General features: G+C 38.3%; 1 protein-coding gene and 1 pseudogene across 1 annotated transcript in view; one reads left to right on the top strand and one right to left on the bottom strand.

The window, feature by feature from the left end:
* KHDRBS2 (KH domain containing, RNA binding, signal transduction associated 2) overlaps positions 1-21,981 on the top strand; it is an 864,427-nt gene that overhangs the window by 558,278 nt on the left and 284,168 nt on the right. Inside the window, exon 5 of the mRNA XM_006835744.1 lies at positions 21,339-21,466. Within this exon, the coding sequence (XP_006835807.1) occupies positions 21,339-21,466 (128 nt within the window). The remainder of the gene's footprint in view (positions 1-21,338; positions 21,467-21,981) is intronic.
* On the bottom strand, positions 19,205-19,900 carry LOC102823407 (annotated as a pseudogene).

Raw genomic sequence — 21,981 nt, 5'->3', positions numbered from 1 at the left:
ATTACCTCCAGGAAGATGTGATCAGGATGTGGTCTTCCCTTTTCACTCTCCTTATTGCTTAACTCAGAGTAACTTTTTTGGGCCTCAGTTGGGCCTGGGCCTCAGTGGCGGGCTGTTTGGGCCCTGGGCGGGTGGGTTGAGCCTAGGGCGAGTGGTTTGGGCCTCTGGGGGCCTGGGCGTCAGCGACCGGCCTGCAGGAGGGTTGGTCCTCGGGCAGGCGGTTTAGGCCTCGGGCGGGCAGTTTGGGCCTCAGGGGGCCTGGGTATCAGCAGCTGGGCATCTGGCGGCTTGGGCCTCAGCGGGCAGTGGGTTGGGTCTCAGGGACACTGGGCCTTGGAGACTGGGCTACGCGGCGGGTTGGGCCTCAGGTGCCTTGGGCCTCCACGACCTGGCTACGTGGCGTGTTGGGCCTTGGGAGCCCTGGACCTTGCGTCTTGGCAGAGGGCTTGTCTAGGCCGGGGCAGTAGATGGCTGGGGATAATGGTTGCAGTGAGGTAGTGTCTGTATTTGATGACGTAAAAGATGCCTCTCTCAGTCTCTTTGTACCATGGGTACACCAAATTTCCTGATATCTGTGCCGATATCCCTCTGTATTTGTTTGGCTTTGTTAGTTTATGCTTCCTTTTGTCTGGATATGCAGCCTTCTAAGTGAGGTTGCTCTAGCCCTGCATTCCAAGGTCTGCAGGGGGCAGAGGCACTCGCTGGTGCTAGCATGGAAGCAGGAGCCGCGTGAAGGGAGGCAAAAGCTCAAAATGCCTGTAATTCCTCAGTAATTTGATCTTTTAAAAAAACGAGTTCAGGATGTTGAAATATAAGATCTTATGTTTGTTCAAAGGCTGTCTGTCTGCTAGCCAGAGGTTTGCTATGTGCGATTCCGCCCCTTTTCCCCAAGACTGCCCTACCTGAGCTGCCTGGTCAGGGAAGCACTGGAAGTCCTTCTATCTCTTTTTCTTGAAGAAAGTTTATTGGTACTATTTTTTTGTTTGTTTGTTTGTTTGTTTCCCTCAGCAACTTTGTAGCGAAGTGAATTGTTACTTGAGTTAGTTTTGCACAGAAATGAAATCGTTATATAAATAGACATGTGTACAGAGCACCCTAGTCATTTGTATTTCAATTCTGTGGTAAGAAAGTAAAAACTCAATAGCTTGTTCTCCTCTTGATAACCGCAGCAACATTTTTCATAAGAAGGGAACCTTGTGGAAACACCTTGGAGATTATTTATTTAAATCATTTAGAACCAAGGTCAAGATAAGTCGGAATTAATTCAATGGTAGTGGATCTGGTTTGGTTCTCATTTTCCAGAAGCAGAAATTCTGGAAAAAACTTGTTCAAAAGGATACAACTCGTAACAAGGAGAACTTGAATACTGTCCTCCTTCCAACTGTCGCTATCTCTTATCTTCTATAATATCTTCAGTGGTTCAAATTCACCGGCCGCTCCTTGGAGACCCTTTAAAGGGTCGGTATGAGTCTGGGTCAACTAGATGACACTTAACAACAGCAGTAATTAAGAGTCTAATAGAACATCTAATTGAGTGTCTATATAAAAGAACTCAGTGAGATCTCCCAAATTCAGTTGCTCTTCCACATCCCTGACAGTGACTCTTTCAAAGTTCATCCACTGCCATGTCATTTTGTGAATATTTTTTTCTCAAGAACACAGAGCCCCAGTATTCCTAAATGTTCCATTCACACACCTATCTGCTGTCCACTTTGGACCTGATCCAATTAGAAAAAGTAGAACATTAACTGTTTATTCAACCCTATCACATTTCCATTACGCCTACATGATTGGTTATGTGCTGTGAAGTTGGTTCCAACTCATAGAGACCCTGTACAGGGTTTCTGAGGGTGTACATCTTTACGGGAGCAGAAAGCCTCATCTTTCTCTCGCAGAACAGCTGGTAGTTTCGAACTGCTGACCTTGTGGTTCGCAGCCCGATTCATAACCACTACCCTACCAGAGCTCCTTGCCTACATAATTATAGCTGTGGAGAACTGCAAGATGACTCTAAAATTCCTAACGTCTTTTTAACATCTTAATGCTTTCATGTTAAGTGCTTTACTTGACTTTTTAGGATTGTTATTAAGTGCCATCAAGTGGCTTCTAACTCATAGCAACTATATCTAGGGTTTCCTATGAGGTAAATTTTTTTCAGAAGCAGAAATCTCATCTCTTTCACCCAAGAAGCAGTTAGTGGGCTTAAACTTCCAAACTTATGTTTGCGGTCCAGTGCTTATTCTACAGTCACTGAGCTTATTTATGATTAACAGAGTGTTCATCTTTATCTTTTTGTTGTTGTTGTTATCTTTATATTTTTTATTAAGCAAGGTTCTCACATTTGTGTACTTACCCACAAGACAGGTAAAACAGGAAAGAGAATAGTCAAACAAGAAAAATGTCAAATTAGAAAACTTAATGCTTTCAAATCATATTTGCTTTGTATTTTAAGAATAGAAAGCGATGAGAGAGTAAGTCAAGTTCAACATCTTTCCAAATGATCCTCCTTCTTTGTTTCCAACTTTCACATTCCCATCACCAGTCTATATCAATGCTTTATGATTGCTTGTTTGATCAGTTTCTGATTGAAGTTGGTAGAATTCTTCAGTTTCATCATCATTGACGTTAATGGTTGGTGCGTAAATTTAAATAATGGTCACATTAATTGGTCCTTCTTGTAGGCTCATATATATTATCTTATCACAGAAATCATTGTACTCCAAGTTAGATCATGCAATAGTCTTTTTGACAATAAATGTGATGTCATTCCTCTTCAATTTAATGTTCCTGGGAATCATATAGTAAATTATATGATTGCCAGTTTCAAAATGGCCAATACCGGTCTATTGTATCTCACTAATGCCTAAGATATTAGACTTTTTTTTAATGTTTTATTGTGAATTATATGATAGTTTACATGGGAGAACTTTAGTTTTACATTCATTCCATCGTATATCATCTCATTGCCATGGTTCCAATCCCCTCCATGCATCATCAACCACCCAAAGGGTATATCCCAGAAATCCGCCCCCTACACTTCCCCCTCCTCCCCCAGTTTTCTGCCCACAGTCCCTTTCCCTCTCTGGGTCCAAAGTCCCCAGTCTTTTCATCACTCCACGTCATCATCTCTGTCTCTATCTCAGGCATCTCTGTTTCTCTGGGTAGGGTCCCGCTCTCGGCTCTTCTCTGTTGATGGTCCCAGAGGCCTCCACTCCTATCCTGGAGAATTAATCACTCCATTCCTTGTTACAAAACTTCTATCTTTGCATTTCCAACCCTCATAGTCTGTCCTGATAAGCATTATTCACTACAGTATCCCGAGTTACCCATCTGTATCTCCTTTCATCCGCTCCACCCAGACAGATTGAATAGTACCTACTGGAGCTTCTGCCTTCCGTCATGCTCCCTAGCACCAGGTTCCCTCTTGAAAGCTTGTAAGCCAGTCACTTTTTGCCTTTGTAGTCCCCCCTCCCCATTTGAGTATCCAATGTCCAAGCTGCCCTTCTCCGTCCACTCTGTGTGTGTGTGGGGGGGTGTGTGTGAATGTTTCTTGCTGTGAGGATTTGTTCCCTGTTTTAAAGATATTAGACTTTTGCATTCCATTTCATTTTTGGTAGCTTCCAGTTTTTCTAAATTCATATGTCATACATTCCATGTTCTGATTATTCATGTATGTTTGCAGCTGTTCGTCCCCATTTTGAATTTTTAATATTTTGCCTTTTATTATCAGTATTTTTATAAATTCAATGTTTGTATTTGGGATTTGGCAGGACAATGATAACATCAGTAAATTATGCACTACATTGTATGTAGTACGTAAGCTACACAAAAAGAAAAAAAAAATATGCCATTGTCAGCGCAATTTGTGATAAATCAAATACTTTGTAGGTTGGGGACTAACTATACATTGGTTAAAGTCAAGAAAAAAGCATTCATGTAGTTTCTGCCTGCTCAGGTGACCTAATATCCATCTTGCCCTCACTTACTAATTTCTTGATATGTATGCTTTTTCTGTTCCTTAAAAGGTTTCGCTCCTTCTTGGTTCATTGTCTTTGTACTCCTACCTAGAAGACTAGTGATCTAGAGGCTTGCATTTGGATCTCAGTTCATATATTACCTCTTCAGGGAGGCCAAAGTAGACTTCCCATCGGTACCAGCTATCCAGTCCTTCAGTCATGCTGCCCTGTTTCTTTGTTTCACAGCATTATTACAGCCTGAGAGTAGCTTACTTATTTGCTTTTTTAGTCTATTTTCCCACACTTAAATGCAAAGGTAGAAAGCTGAAGGAACCAGAAGCTGCAGGTTAAATAAGAGGATAACTTTAAAAAATAGTTATGTACAGAAAGTTTTATACTCTTTTCAAAGAGTTTGAACAGACTTGTCGTAACAAGGTAATTTGTTTTCCTGACTGAAAAATATGAATATTTTCATTCAGGGGAAACAAAGGAGAGTGTTCAGTAGGGATTTTCCCATGAGTAACAATTAATGTCTTCTTATATCAGAAATGTCCCGGTGTGGTGCTGTAAGATAAGCACTGGATAGTTAACCTTAAGGTCTATGGTTCAAACCCACTATCCACTCTTTGGATTGGTTACTATGGGTAACTATGAGTTGGAACCGATTCAACTGTACTTAATAACAATAACAAATTAGAAATGTAGAATTCAACATTTTGAAAATAAATCAGACAAAATAGAACTACCCACCACTAAAAATATCAATATGATATCAGGAATATATTAGGTACTTATTCTTGTTTTTGATGAGTGCAGTCAGGTTGGTTCCAACTCATAGCAACCATATGTAGGATTTCAAAGGAGCAGCTGGTAGATTTGAACTAACAACCTTGTGGTTCAAACCTTGTGGTTTATCTTATAGCGCCACCCCGTATCTATTAAACCATCAAAAGGAACTAAAGTTGAATCAGGCATGCATTGATTCAGAGAGTAATAAGATGGCTTCTATCCTTACCAAGGAGTCCTGGTGTAGTGCTATGAGTTAATGTGCTGACTGTAAAGCCTGTTTGAACCACAAGGTCAGCAGTTCAAGCTCACCAGCTGCTCCACAAAATCCTTATGCAGGGTCGCTATGGGTCAGAACCAACCTTGTGATACTTAACAACGACAATAGCAATCCTCAGCAAGATATTTTATGAAAATACTGTTTCAGTTGTTGCTGTCTATTACTTTTCATGAGCAAGCCTATGAATCAAATCATCTACATATGCAGAAGCCCCTTTTGATCAGGGAGTTTTCTCCTTTGTATCTCCAGTCTCTAAATTAGTGCCTGGCACTTGCTGCTCAAAAACATATTGTGGAAGTGGAAGGATGAATGATTTTAGCAGAACTCCTTTAGACACTGTAAAAAATATGACTGGATATATACATTACTATCTAGAATATATAAATGTTCCATGTGTAGGGAAAGGTATAGAACTGCAGGATTATTTATTAAAATCATCCACATGGGCCATTCCTATCAAACGCTTTCAAACACAGAATTTGCATCATCTACTTTAAATGTACCCTTATCATTTAACAGATTCATTTAAATGATGATTTCTTCTTTAAGAGGAATTTAAGCCTTATGAGATCAGTGTACCATCAACATTCATAAATTCTATGTTAACTAATAGTTTTTTTTATATACTTATGAATTTAGGTATATAGACTATGCCTAAGTTTTAAATTAATAACTTATTTTGACTTAAAACATAGATAGAGGTGTTGAATAATATGCACAGGAAATTGCCAAGAAAATTCACTGGAGGAAAGATATTCGTTTTGAGTCTACCTAGACAGATGGGACTTGGTATATTTAGAATAACAGCTCAAGTCTGTCATTTGGTATTACTGAAATATTTATCCACCACCCTGAGTATACCCTGAGCTACTGGCTGATTTTTCATGTTAGGTCCAGTAAAGGTATAAGACTAAATATATTGAGTCCTTTGGTGCACATTAAAAAGTTCTTGACTCTGGGTCTTATATATGTTGTTGTTGTTGTTGTTAAGTGCCATCAAGTTGGTTCTGACTCATAGCCACTCTGTATAGGGTTTCCAAGGAGTGATTGGTGAGTTTTAACTTCTAACCATGTGTTTCAAACCAACCTTGCACTTCAGTGCTTTATCCCACAGCAAAAACACCAGGACTTATACAAAAATGATCAATATTTAATGAGATCAAATAAAACTAGAAAATAATACTTTCCAACAGTCCTGCAAATATCTGCATAGTATCTGCTGTAACTTTTATTTTATTCTCTAATAATTTTCAGAGTGAGCAACATGACTTTAATTTTGAAGTGGAAAAAAGACAGTGAACCTCCTTTCCATTATTAACAAATAAAGATACAAACACCACAACATTCTGATTTTGTTATACGCAGTCTCCTTTAATGAATAAGCCTTAGAACGTCTTTGTAGGGCTTGTATGCAGAATTGTAATAAATCTTAATAAATAATAAAGAATGTTCATTGACTATTCTTTGGCCACATTTTTGTTAATGAGTTTTTCTGGTACCAAGCCTAAACTGATTAAAACGCATCCTGTATTTGTGAGTAGATTCTTTCTAACATCTTAAGATATTCTGTTAAATAATATGCAGCCTAGTACAGAACTAGCTCCCTACCCACTCCAAGTCTATTTCAGATCTGATATTGACACATGAGGCATTACCTCTTGTACCTTCTTGCTTATTACTTTGGTTTCAATATCCTAAATAACCTATGTAGAGAGAAGCTGAGGAAATCCCAGCTCAGGTGGGTTACTGTCTGTATTTCTTTCTCTTCTGATATCATCTGAATGTCTTGGCATTCATAGAGCTGAATGTATGTCCACATGGTGCCAGTGGTTTTAATCACATTTTTAAATGTGCAGCATCAGTGCCTATAGAAGTCTCCAAGGAGAGACGTTGGCAGGAAAATGGTCCCTCATTGCACCACTGGACAGCCTATCCACACCTGTCAATACCTGGCATTTATACACAAGTGAAATAATCTCAATTTGTATTTGGGAAAAATGCCATCAAAACAGATGAACATGAGTGTATATAACTAGAAAATTATACATATACATTAAATGTGGGGACTATGAGCATGAGTCCCTTCTAGGAACATCTAGGAACATCTGTCTGCGCTGAGCTTTTGTGTCTTTCGTTTACACCACATGCTGTCACAGTGGGAGGGCCTCATAGGAGAGGCGAAAAGGAACACTCATGAATTTCATGGAAATGGTTTCATAGGCTGCATTTGCCTCACCTTGGGCAAGAAGAATACATAACAAGTATTGTGAATATCTTTGTTATTCGTCTTAGTTAGCAAATTTGTATAACTCTGGGCAGTAATAAACCAAAGTATGCAGACATTACAGGAAAAAGTAAATTCTACTTAATTCTAAAAATGTTTATGTTGGTATATATGTATGATTTAAGTTTTAATGCATTCATTACAATTTGACTATTATTTATTTCAGTATTTTCTGTCTGAAACCAAGACTGTGAATGAAACCAATCAACCTTGTTAATGCAAGTTAATAACTTATACTAACATAGAACAGCTAGACTTGAAATACTGTAGGATAATTTTAGTATGTGTATATTTTGATTACTATAGACAATCCTAACATGTTGTTGTTGTTGTTGTTAAGTGCCATTGAGTCAGTGCTGACTCACAGTGACCGTGTATAGGGTTTCTGAGGAGCGACTGTTGAGGTTGGACCACTGACCTTCTGGTTCAAACCAATCTTGCAGTCCAGCTCATTAACCCACAGTGCCACATCAGGACTCCTTTCCTAACATGGTAAATAATTATATGATGTTTGAAATTTTCAGTAATTTGGAATTGTACAAAAGAATGCTAAGGCTTATCCATAAGTATAATTTCATTTTTTTTCTCAACTAGCACAATCATCTTCATAATACAGGTGGTGGTGATGGTGGTTATGTGCCATGGAGTTGGTTCTGACTCATAGTGACCCTGTATAGGGTTTCCAAGGCTGTAAATCTTTGCAGAAGCAGAAACCTCACTTTTCTCCCATGAAACAGCTGCCAGTTCCAACTGCTGACCATGAGGTTCACAGCTCAACCACTGTGCTACCAGTGCTCCTTATATTACAGTTGTTGTTGTTGTTGTTGTTACGTGCCGTGGAGTCAATTCTGACTCATAGCAACCCTGTACAGGGTTTCTGAGGGTGTAAATCTTTATGGAGCAGAAAGCCTCATCTTTCTCCCACTGAACAGCTGGTAGTTTTGAACTGCTGACAGTGAGATTAGCAGCCTGATTCGTAACCACTATGCTACCAGAGCTTCTTAGTTCTTATATATTTATTGTTTTTAATGGAATTTTTCAGAAGTGTTGCAAAAAAACAAACAAAAGAGTCTTTTCTTACTGATTTATTTTAAATGATCATACATTAATTTTCTCCAGTTTTATTGATTTTAAGTTACTATAACTTTACTTTTCTTTATTGTTTATGCAACTTTCACATATTTGGTTATTTATGTGTCCAACTCTCAAGGATGTTTTGATACTAGAATAGTAATATAATATTAAAATAATATTATATAAAACAAACTTTTATCATAATTATTTATAAACATATTTTTACCTTTCAATAAATATCCATTTTAGGAAGTTGAATACAAAAATGATCAATGCTATAAAACTATGGTCATCTCATTAGATATGTAATTACTATATGACTCTCCAGAGTCTTAAAAAGCAGCTCTAGTGGCTCAGTAGGTTACTGTGCTCCTATTGGGTCACAATGAGTCAGAACTGATTTGCTGGCACTTAGCAACAACAGCAAGTGTCTTAGAAATCAATATTACTCAAGTGAACTAATTCATATATGACATCTAATAAGAGAACATTTGAAAGTTATGCTTGGAGTATTTTATTTACTTGTATATTTAAGATTCTATATAACAAGCAACAGGAATATGTGCAACAATTGAATATGGAGTGGGATATACGACTTTCGCTAGGCTCATTTGTTGTTGTTAGGTGTTGATTGATTTAGATCCTACTCACAATGACTCCATGTACAACAGAACAATATACTGTCTAGTCTGGTGCCATTTTCATTTTTGTTGTTATTTTCAAGCCTATTGTGGCAGCCACTAAGCCAATCTGTCTCATTGGAAGTCTTCCTCTTTTTCACTGACCTCTTTTTTTTTTCACTGTCTCTTTTTTTTACCAAACATGATGTCCTTTTCCAGGGACTAAGTCCTTCCTGAAAACATGTCTGTTTTACATCAGATGTAGTCTTGGCATCCTAGTTTCCAAGGAGCATTCTGGTAGTACATCTTCTAAAGCAGATGTGTTTGTTCTTCAAAGCAGTCCATTTGTGTTGTTAGGTGCTATCAAGTTGGTTCTGACTCATAGCGACCCTGTAAACAACAGAAGGAAATAGCCTCTGATTCTGCCCATGCTCATAATTGTTACACTTAAGCCCATTGCTACTGCCACTGTGCCAATCAATCTTGTTAGGGGTCTTCCTCTTTTTCGATGACCCTTCACTTTACCAAGCATGATTTACTTCTCCAGGGACTGGTACCTCCTGATACTTTGTCTAAAATATGAGTGACAAAGTATTAATATCCTGGCTTTAAGGAGCATTCTGACTATACTTCTTCCAAGACAGATTTGTTTGTTCTTCTGTCAGCCCATGGTACTTTCAATATTTTTCTCCAGCACCATGAATAAAATGAATCAATTCTTGTTTGGTTTTCCTTATCCCTTGTCTAATTTTCACATACTTATAAGGTTATTAAAAATACCATGGCTTGGGTCAGGTGCACCTTAGTCATCTCTCTCTATTTGCACACGATATGATCCTATACATAGAGAACCCCAAAGACTCAGTAAAAAAAAAAAGTACTAGACCTCATTGGAAGATTCAACAAAGTGGCAGAGTATAAGATCAACATACAAAAATCAGTTGGATTCCTCTATAGTAACAACGGCAGTGCTGAAAAAGACATTAGGCAAACAATACCATTTACAATAGCCACCCAAAGGATGAAATATTTAGGAATAAACCAATGAAATGAAATACAATACGATGAATGTGAAGTGGAACTGGACAGAGGTAAATAATGATGTATGCACAACCTTGGAACAACAGGGCTCTGGGATACAGGGATTGAGAAATGGTTGGAATGGGGAAAAGGGGGGAAATAATGTTAAGATGTATGACTGTCTTTTGAATCTTGGTTTCCCTGGCATGCCATTATAAAACAGACACTTGAGGGGGAGAGAAAGGAATAGCCAGAAATATCACCATAGGAAGCTTGTAAGTCCATCTTGTGCCTATAACTGATTGGAATACCTAAAATGGGGCTACAACATGCCCAGTGAAGGGGGCTTCCTATGGAGCCTCTGCATTAATTAAGACTGTGGAATCCTGAACAGTATCCAGAATCTTCTGAGGTGGGAAATTTCCACTTGAAAGGACAAGCAGAACAGCTTGAAACAGCTAAAAGAATAGAAGATACTTCTTGAAAGAAAGGCCAGCAGGAAAAATACAAAACAATATAGGCAGACTGACTGATTACTACAAGAACAAGCAAGTGGTTCACCCAGGAGACATCAAGGCAAGTGGTCGGGTCCCCCCAGGGCAAACCTCCTTCCAAGAGTAAGACTCAATGGGAATACACGCTCTCATTGGTGACCACGTTTGTCACTGATAAGGGCAAGTGAGGGAAAACCAGCAATGAAGCTGCAAGCTAAGCCCTACATTGTTCAATAGACTTCTGTGAACCTGGCTGGAGACCTGGTAGTGTGGCAAGACCTGTGGAATCTTGGACCCAGAGTCAGTGACATAGCCACAGAGGACTAGAGTGGAGAGGGAAGCATCCAGCTATTAAGAAGAGAGGGCATATGCATAAGAACACCCACACTTGCAGATAATACCCACTTGACCTGGCTTCAATGACTTTATGATCAGAGCTCAACTAGATGAAGAAAGGAGAGGAAAACAAGAGTAATCTGATAAAATTTGATGAACTTGACCTACACCTATGGATGCAGTAGCCCAAAATAAGGAACAAATTTTCACAGTGAGGATCATTCCCATATCCTCCATGCACAGAATGGACAGGGATGGGCAACTTGGACATTGGCTAGCCAGAATGGGGTGGGCTACAGAGCCAAGAAGTGACTGGCTTACAAGCTTTCAAGAGGGAACCTAGATCCAGAGGGTGTAGAGGAAGGTAGAATCTCCACTGAGTAGTATCCAATCTGTCTAGGTGGGGCTGATGAAAGGAGATGCAGATAGGTCTTTTGTGATACAATAGTGAATAATTGTTATCAGGACTGATTGAGAGGGCTGGAAATGTAAAGGTAGACATTTTGTAGCAAAAGGACAGGAGTGATTAACTTTGCAGTCTAGGAGTGGAGGTCCCTGGGACCATCAAGGGAGAAAAGCGGGGAACAGAACCCTACCCAGAGAAGCTGTGACACCAAAGATGGAGGTAGAGACAATGACATGGAGAGATGGAGCAGTTGGGGACTTTAGAACCAGAAAGGGAGCGGGTCTGTGTGCTGAGGACCGGGGATAGGCTTGTAGGGTATACCCTTTGGTTGATTGATGATGCATGGAGGGGATTGTAACCATGGAAAGGAAATGATATACAATAGGATAAATGTAAAGCTAATGTTCTCCCATCTAAACTATCACATTATTCACAAAAAAACATTAAAAAAAAAAGTGGATGTCAGTGGGCAACTTAGACATTGGCTACCTAAAATGAAGGCGTGATAAAGGCACGAAGTCACTGGCTTGCAAGTTTTCAAGAGGGAATTTTGTTTAAGAGTGTGTGGCGCAAGATAGGCTCCCCACTGAATAGTTTCCATCTTGTCTAGATGGGTCTGGTGAAAAGAGATCAGAATAAGATTCTTATGATTGAATAGTGAATAATTGTTATCATGACTAATTGCAACTGCCACAACTGTAAAAGGTAGAAGTTCTATAACAAAAAGTGGGGAGTAGTTAATGTTACATTCCAAGAACAGAGGACCCTAGGGCCATCAAGGAAGAAGAACAGGAGCGGAATGTGGGACCCTATCCAGAGAAGCAGTGACACCAAAGATGAAGCCAGAGATAAGGACATTATAAGAGAGAGCAACTGAGGACTCTAGACTCATGGAAAGAGAAAGGCCGTGTGCTGGCAGCCAGGAGGCAGATTTGCAGAATGTGCCCTTTGGTTATTTAAATTATTATATATTCCTGAGTGTTTTTGTGTACATCCCCCCAAAAAACAAACAAACAAACCAACAACAACAACAACCAAAAAAAAACCCATAGGGAATAGAATCAAATACTGTTGAATGATGATGCACAGAGGGGATTGTAATAATTGCAATGAAACAGTGAGTGTAAAACCGAATTTCTCCCATGTAAACAATCACTCAACTCACAATGAAAACTTAAACCAAAAAAAAAAAGGTTGTCAGAAGGACTCTGAAACTAGCTCATGAGCATAAAAAACCTAAAGTGAGTGGAATAAAATGCAGAGATAAAAGAATCAAGAAAATTTCAAAGGGCAGCTCAAGAAGAAAAGTATTAAAATAACATGGGGTTAGGAAACCAAAAGGGAAGAACACATTAGATTTGCTGACTCATGAAGCTAGAGCCTAGCGACTTCAAGCTGAGGCTTGTGTTGGAGATTTGTATCCTATGGGCGTTTATCAGCCTGAAAATGTTGGTTGTTGTTGTTGTTGTTAGGTGCCATCAAGTTGGTACCGACTCATAGTGACCTTATGCACAGGAGAATGAAACACTGCCCTATCCTGGGCCAGCCTCACTATTGTTGCCATGCTTGAGTCCATCGATGCTGCTATTTGGCCAGTCCAACTCATTGGGGTCCTCCTCTTTTTCTCTGACCCTCCACCTTACCAAACAATATCCTTCTCCAGCAACTGGTCCCTCCTGACAATATGTCCAAAGTGTGAGAGATGAAGTTTGGCCAACTTGGCCTCCAAGGCTGCACTTCTTCCAACACGGATCTGTTGGTTCTTTTGGCAGCCCATGGCACTTTCAATATTCTCCTCCAAGACCATAACTCACATGCATCAGTTCTATGATCTTCCTTATTTACTGTCCTGCTTTCACATGCATACGAAATTATTAAAAATACTGTGGCTTGCGTTAAGCATTCCTTAGTCTTCAAGCTGACATCTTTGCTTTTCAACACTTTAATAAGGTCTTGTGCAGCAGATTTGCTTAATGCAATATGTCCTTTGGTTTCTTGACTGCTGCTTCTGTGAGTGTTGAAAGTTGATCCAAAAGAATGGAGTCCTTGACAACTTTAATCTTTTTTCCATTGATAAGAATGTTGTTTAGTTGTCCAGTGGTGAGGATTTTCGTTTACTTCACATTGAGATGTAATCCATACCGAAGGCTGTGCTCTTCAGTCTTCATCAGTAAATGTTTTAAGTTCTCTTCACTTTCAGCAAGCAAGGTTGTATCATCTGCATATCAGATTGTTAATGAGTCTTCCTCCAATCCTGATGCCACGTTTGTCTTCATAGAACCCAGCTTCTCAGATTATTTGCTCAGCATACAGGTTGAATAAGTATGGTGAAAGAATACAACCTTGTCGCACACCTTCCTTAATTTAAAAACATTCAGTGTTCCCGTGTTCTGTTCAAACAACTGCCTCTTGGTCGAAGTACAGATACCTCATGAGTACTATTAAGTGTTCCCGAATACTCATACTTAACAATGTTGTCCATAGCTTGTCATGATCCACACAATTGAAAGCCTTTGCATAGTCAATAAAGCACAGGTAAACATCTTTCTGATATTCTCTGCTTTCAGCCAAGATCCATCAGGGACCAGCAATGATAGCCCTCGTTCCACAGCCTCTTCTGAATCCTGTTTGAAACTCTGGAAGTTCTCTGTCAATGTATGCTTACAGCCATTTCTGTATTACCTTTAGTAAAACTTTACTCGCACAGGATATCAAAGAGATTGTCCAATGATTTCCAGATTCCGTTGGATCATCTCTGTTTGGAATGGGCACAATTATGGGTCTCTTCCAGTCAGTTGGCCAGATAGTTGTCTTCCACATTTCTTGGCAGAGATGAGTGAGTGCCTCCTGTGCTGCCTCACTTTTTTGAAAGATTTCAGTTTATATTCCATCAATTCCTGATGCCTTGTTCTTTGTCAATTCCTTCAATGCACCTTGGACTTCCTCCTTCGGTCTCATTTGCTCTTGGTCATGTGTTACCTCTTGAAATGGTTGAACATTAACCATTTCCTTTTGGTACAGTGACTCTGTGTATTCCTTGCATCTTCTCTTGATGCTTTCTGCATCATTCAGTAATTTGCCCAGAGAATCCTTCAATAACGAAAGTCAAGGTTTACATTTTTCTTCAGTTCACCCAGCTTAAGAAATGCTGAATGTGTTCTTCCTTTTTGGTTTTCTGATTGCAGATCTTTGCACATTTTGTTGTAATATTTGGCTTTATCTTCTCGAGCTGATCTTTGACATTTTCTGTTCAGCTCTTGTTAAGTACTGTCAAGTCAGTTCTGATTTGTGGCGACCTTTTATAGGTTTTTTGAGACTCGAATGTGCATTTAAACTCCTGACCTTGCTGTTAGCAGTTCAATGCTTACCCTACAGCGACACACCAATATTCCACTTGGTGATTGTTGGTTGGTTATATGCATGGAGTCAGTTCAGATTTATAGCGACCCTGTAAAAGGTTTCCGAGGCTGGAAATTTTTATGGAAGCAGAAAGTCTTATCTTTCTCTCTCTTTGCATCTGGAAGTCTCAAAATGTTGATTGCGAGGTTAGTAGCCCAACTCATAACCACTATGCTACCAGAGCTCCTGCCACTTGGTGGTAGTAGGCCCCTATTGGCTAAGGCAAATCACATGATCACGTCTAGAGTCAGTGAAGTGAGGACCATCCAAGAGCATGCAGATAGGTAAACCTGACCAATTGAAAATCATTCCTACTATATCATTCCTACTACGTCTTGGTGTTACACTGTAGGAAAAGAACTGGACTGCAAGGTCCATTTGAACTGCATGGTCATTAGTTTAAACCAACCAGCCACTCCTAGGATACCCTACACAGGGTCACCATGAGTAGGAACTCACTCCATAGCCCTTAACAACAGTAACAAGTCATCCAATTAGTACATTCTCCTCCCTTCTCTTTGCTTTCCTGCTCCTTCTACTTTTACTTATTTTTTTTTATAATCACATAGTTGATGAAATCATACCCCATACTTTACATTTTTGATTTTTGCATGTAAAATATTTATTCAATAAAGTACATTAAAACAATAAAAAATAGTTGCCATCAAGTCAATTCTGACTCATGAGAACCCCATGTGTGTCAGAGCAGAACTGCGCTCCATTGACTTTTCAATAACTACTTTTTCAGAAGTAGAATGCCGGGCATTTCATCAAGGCACCCTGAGTGGACTTGAACTTAACAACTTTTCATTTAGCATCTGTGTGTGTTAACCATTTGAACCACACAGGGAGTCCATTTTTTACATACATTCAGTTATGTTTACAATTTTTGATTCTTATTTTACCTCTCAAATGTTGCCAACAACAACCATCTTGCTATTTTTAAAAATCATAAGGGCCCACAGAGTAAACAGGTTTCCCACAGATAATCAATTTCAAGATCTCTTTCAAATTGGGAATATTAAATGGAAAAATTCTGGGCCTTAGTTTTCATTTTTATATTGGCTGATCAGTTCACACAAAGGTAGCAATTCACCATATCGTTGATCCTCGTAAATAATAGACATGTTTATTCTTTAGTTTAGTTGTCGTTTGAATGTGAAAATTAGAAGGTAGAAATTGAATAATATTTGACTTGTTAGAAACTGTAATTTTCTACTGTATGGCTTTTCTGTCTGCCCACTGAGTTGAGCCTATTGTCACTATAATCAGTAATCAGATGCTGAAGAGGATAAACATGAAAGCAACATGTTAAAAATAAGAAAATAAGTGCTTTGGAGTGGCTTGAATTTTTGCTTATACTCAAGGCAGTTTCTGAAACATGAAATAAAGCCATGTATTAGAAATCAGCGTAGGCAGGAAACATCCCCACTATTCTCACAGAGATATGTAGGTGAGTTTATGCAGTTGTTGTTTACTATAGCACCTATAGGTAGAGCTAACCAAGCATCATTTGGAGTTGACATTACATTTGCTATGTAGGCCCACAGTATTGCCTCAGACATCATTTCTGTTGGTGTATCTTCTACAACTATTTCTAGATTCAACTCTTCTTTTTTGCCATTAGAAAAATCCCATCCTAAGAAGGTAATTTCAAGGACCAGAAAATATATGAATACATTGTGAATTTATTCATAATTGATGTTTAATTATGTAACACCCATTCATCATTTAAAATTTAACACAGCTTAAAGACTAATTTTGGTCTGGACTATATCAGTTTGGTGGTGATATGAGCTGTGGAGTTGGTTTTAACTCATAGTGACCCTGTATAGGGTTTCCAAGACTGTAAATCTTTGCTGGAGCCGAAAGCTTCATCTTTCTCCCAAGGAGTGTCTGGTAGATTCAAACTGCTGACCTTGAGGTTACAAGGCCAACATGTAACTCACTACACTATCAGAGCATCCTATGTCTGTTTAGATCTTAAGATTCATAATGTAATGTATTTGTTTTGTTGTTATTTTTTTGACACGTCTCATAACCAATCTCTCTTGATGATGAAATAATAGATGTTTTCAAGTGATTACATGATGTATTTTAAAAACAATACTTTTCATTGTTTTCTGTTTCTAGAGTTTTGCCCTTTGAACTGCAAAGTCAGTGATTCAAACCCACCAGCCACTCCTCAGAAACCCTATACAGTGTAGCTCAATGGCACTTAACAATTACAACAACAATATTTAATAGTATGACTTGCAGTTAGAATTATGAATGCCAGAAATATACCAACTCATCCTTGTCCCACATTATTGTTTGTTTTTTGAATGTTATTTATATCATATATTTCTTCAAAACTGACTTTCAAACTTCAATATTCTCATTAAAGTAACACTAAGAGTTTTAAGTGAAGCTCTGGTATCATAGTGGGTTACAAGTTCAGTTGCTAACCACAAGGTCAGCAGTTCAAATCTACCAGTTGCTCCATGGGAGAAAGATGTGGCTTCTTTGCCCCCATAAAGATTTACAGTCTCGGAAACCCTACACTGGGTTGCTATGAGTCGGAACCGACTCCACAGCACACAACCATCACCACTACCAAGAGTTTTATATGGGGAGTGCTATGGCTCTGTAGGATAAGCATTGGACTGCTAACCACAAGTTTAGTGGTTTGAGCCCACCAACTGCTCTACAGGACAAAGATGAGATTTTCCCATTCATTTCCCATTGCAGGGTCCTTATGAATCAGAATTGGCTCATATTTAACAAGAGTTCCATATCACTTTCTTGGTAAATATTGTGGAGTTCATTCTTAAAGATACTTGTTTTGATGATGAAATCATGTCACATTCTTGGTGTTCTTTTATATGCTCATATAGTATACCAGTACACTTATACATATGCCCGTGATTTGCTCTGTGTCTCTTACCCTAGAAATTCCCAGATCTAACTCTAGACCACATTATCTCTTAAGCACAAGGCTTATTTATTCCAATTCCTCACTGACAAATCACAAAGAATTTTAAATCTCTGCTTACATATCTGCCCTCTCCTGTGATGTAAGCTGTTTGAGAATGGAAAATTGTTTTCTTATTCCCTGTAGCCCTGTGGTCTAGAGGCAGTTATTTGTCTAGTGCAGTTACCAGTTACGTGTTTGATCCTGGATGGTTATATAGGAATTGAAAGGAACCACAAATATGTATTCTTCAAACTGTAATTTCTACATTTGGTGGCATAAGAAGTTGCTATGTTGTAGATTTTAGCTACTTACTTTCCAGTATATTACTGGTTCCTTTTCTGGTCAGAATCAATAGCAAATAGTCTTAAACATGATGAACCACTTAGATTTCATTGTGTTTTTATTTTCTTCATTGCAATAGGAAAATGCATACTCCTTTCTTCCTTCACACTTCAGTTGTTAAACAAAGTGGAGGGAGGGCAGTTTGTCATAACAAAAATGTTTTCCGCACAAATTCACTTGATACTCTCCAATTCATTAATCAATTCCCAACAAAGTCAACTTCCTAAAGAACAAGCCAGACTATTGCAATCATCCATCTTCAAGGTCGTTCAATTGTCTTTAGGAAAAAATGAAAACTCTTTTTATTATGACCTACAAAGTCTACATGTTTTTTCCTACTTCTCTAGCTCATATCAGAAACTTTTCTCTTTATTTAGAATATTCTCAAAGTGCCCACTTCTCTCCCTAGTCTACCTTTTTCTCAGATTAAACATCACATTTTTAGACTTTCTGTGACCCATCGAACATGCTTAAGTTCCTTTTAGACATTCATTTAAAATCTTTATTCTGTAACATACTCATAATTTATATGAAACTATATCGTCAACCATTACAAAAAAAAACCTGTTGTTTTTGTTTTTTAAGCATTGAGATTATAAATGCTTTAATCTCCTTCTCAATAGCCAGGAAGAGTGGTTCTGCTCCATGAGGACAAAAGCTGGATCTTTTTTGTTTTTTTATGGTACTCCTAAAGTCCAACACAATTCCTAGCTAATGTTGTTGTTGTTAAGTTGCATCAAGTCAGTCCTGACTCATAATGACACTGTATAGGGTTTCCAAGGAGCAGCTTGGTGGGTTTGAACGTTTGGTTCACAGTCCAGTATTTTCATAATTTCACATTTATATAGCTTGATATCCTTTCTCATACTTAATGTAAATAAGAAATCTACTTTTAAGGCTAAAGATACCTTCAAAGTTTTACTGGAACTCCAAAACCAAGAATGTCCCGCACAACAGCAGCAAACATTTTGCTTTTTAAGACGATGACTCTTAAGATGATGACTCTTAAGCAAACATTTTGCTTTTTAAGATGATGACTCTCTAAGATGATGACCCTTAAGATGATGACACAGACTTTGTCTGTGCTTGCTGATTTCAGCCGTGCTATTTTATATTGAACAAAGTTGGAGTCAAGATCAAAATTTAGATGATTTTTAGCTATACCTCTTTTAAGGCAATCCACCAGAAAATACTATATAATGCTATTTACTATAAAGACAAAAGAAAGACAAGAAAAAAAGGAAACATCCTTCATGGTCTTTCATTCATTTCCTCAATTAGAACACACAAGGCTGCATCCTTCTCCATAATCCGGTCTCTCCTATGGCCAGAACTTTCTCTTTGTTGTTCATTCTGTCTAGCTGTTGCTATAATCAGCATCCATTGGTTCTGTTTTTACTCTTATTACTGCTTATGAATGTGGCAGATCATCCGTTAAAGAAGCCAAGCAATTTTGAATCATCGCAATGATTCGTTCCAGGTGCTTTTGAAACCTCTCAGCTGTTTCAAGACATTGACGTTTCTGCACTTCCATCATCACCCTCAAAGTCTCTCTTGCTTGGTGGGGTCGGTATTTGTTTATAGATGATGTACATGAACAAAAAACAGCTTAAGATCCTCTGGCTTTTCTTGTCGCTTTGTACTCCCAGGGCTCCTTATCAAGATGTCTAAGAGGTCTAAAAACTAAGTAAGGATAGACATATTGAGCTTTCTCAGTTCTTTCTTATGATCAAACTGCATAGCATGAAATCGCTTGATGCCCTGGGTTTCCAAAGGGCAAATGATGAGATCATCACATTGGAACTGGTTGCCAAACATCATATAACTATCTTTTATTGGAGGTGGAGGCATGGGACCTAGGCCTTTCTGAATATTTTCATCTGTATATTCCTTGATGTACTGCATTGGAGGCAGTGGCAGAGCACTGATTTGCCCTGGTTCACCCATTGTGGAAGGTCAGGAACCTCAGCTCAGGGTTCACACTGGCAACTAGATCCTACAGCACCACAACCGGAGTCTTAGCTAATGGTTGTTGTTGTTAGAACTGGTCCTGACTCATAGCTGCCTTGTATAGGGTTTCCAGGGAGTGGCTGATAAGCTTGAACCACCGACCTTGAAGTTCAAACTGACTTTGCAGTCCTAATGTTGTTGTTGTTGTTATGTGCCATCGAGTCGGTTCCAACCCATAGCGACCCTGTATAGGGTTTCCGAGGGTGTAAATCTTTAGTGAGTGCTAAATAAATATGTGCTGAGTTAATAAGTAAATGAATGAATTCCATCTACTCTAAATTCCCGAGATACTGAATTATAGAATGGATTATAGTGATTTTTTCCAAGAATAAACATTTTTGTTCTTTCTATATGTTCCAATTATTATTTATAATCACTCGAGTGACCACAGAATACACTATATTTGATGTAACTAGCTTTATAATAAAATTAAGCATATTTATGGTGCTCAAATCATCTGACAAATTTCACTTAAACATATGTTTAGGAAAAAATAATCAGATTGGTCATTTGGCATGAATAACCAATTATTTAATTTTGTATTACTCAATCAATTGTGTGTGTGTGCCTGCAGACATGCACGTTTGCCCCTGAGTAGATTAGTAAAAGAAGTAGCTGATAAGGCTGTTGCCTACTTTTTGAACATTTAACTTTAGTGATCGAATCCATTTGTTAGGCCTATTAAAATGCTGATATATTTCCACACTGATGGTAAATAAAGGTAGTCCCCCTGACTTTAAATCTCTGGTTGTTTCTGTAAAAGTTGTCCTCTGCTCAATTACTTTGCATAAACCCAACTCTAGAACACACAGAGCAGTCCCTGTCTTTCCCTACTGCCTGTCAGGTTGTTTGGATTCCATAACCTCCCAGTTGTTTGAAGCTGTATTATGTCATTTATACTTCATTAAAAATTTTCCAGAAGCTCAGAGTTTACTTAGACCTTGATATCATCCCTTTTTAATTTATACATCAAGAGTTATTTAGATTCTTTGCTGTCATTGATAATCTACACATATTCATTTCAGTAAGTACCTTTTCAGCAACACTAATGTTACAATCACAGGCTTGGAATATTCCAAGTTTTTGTAACTTCTGTCTGCTCCTTTCTGGAGAAGACAGCAATAACACATCAGATCATATCCCAAGAAATGTAATATGATTTCTGCTGAGTACTTCATTGATAAAAGAAGCAACTTCAATTTCTCTACATAAAAATAACTATTGAACATATATACATTTTTATACCCTTTTAGATTATTGTATGCCAGACTTCAGGAAACAAGTAAATAAAATAAATATTTCTTACTTATTTGTATTTTTAAACTCCAAGAAACCCATACTCTATTTTAACTCACAGATCTTATTTTTTTTCTAGGATTACAATGATGAAATTCGTCAAGAACAGCTACGTGAACTATCTTACTTAAATGGTTCAGAGGACTCTGGTCGTGGCAGAGGTATTAGAGGCAGAGGGATCAGAATAGCTCCCACGGCTCCTTCAAGGTACATTAGTTCTCACTCTAAAGTAACAGCAAGTAAGGATGACTAGTCTTTGCTGTCTTATGCTGTGTCAGAACTGCAGTTAGGAATAAAGAACAATGTGAGCAACAATAAAAACAACAGTGAATACTTAGATCACATGTAAGAGCTTTACATATATACAGATTAACACATTTAATCCTTACCACCTCCCAAGGAGGTAAGTAATATCTAAAAATGAGAAATCAAGGTATAAAAAATTTGTCTAAGGCTACATAGGGTGCCTGACTCCAAAATTCTGACTTTCTAGCTTGATTCCTTAGCAACTATCCTAAGTACTAGAGGTTTCTTATTTTGGGTTCTAGCCCCAGGAATAGATTACACAGTTTCTATAATTTTTGCCTCTTTGAACCATGACCTTGCAAAAAGCTATAAATTTTGTCTGTGCCTTAAGATGATAAGAAAGAAAGAAAGAAAGAAAGAAAGAAAGAAAGAGAGAGAGAGAGAGAGAGAGAGAGAGAGAGAGAAAGAAGAAAGAA

Source organism: Chrysochloris asiatica, unplaced genomic scaffold, assembly GCF_000296735.1.
Source record: "Chrysochloris asiatica unplaced genomic scaffold, ChrAsi1.0 scaffold00019, whole genome shotgun sequence".
NCBI classification, from domain to species: Eukaryota; Metazoa; Chordata; class Mammalia; order Afrosoricida; family Chrysochloridae; genus Chrysochloris; species Chrysochloris asiatica.
The sequence above is the reverse complement of the archived record's forward strand: the minus strand, read 5'-3'. Positions and strand labels throughout refer to the sequence as shown.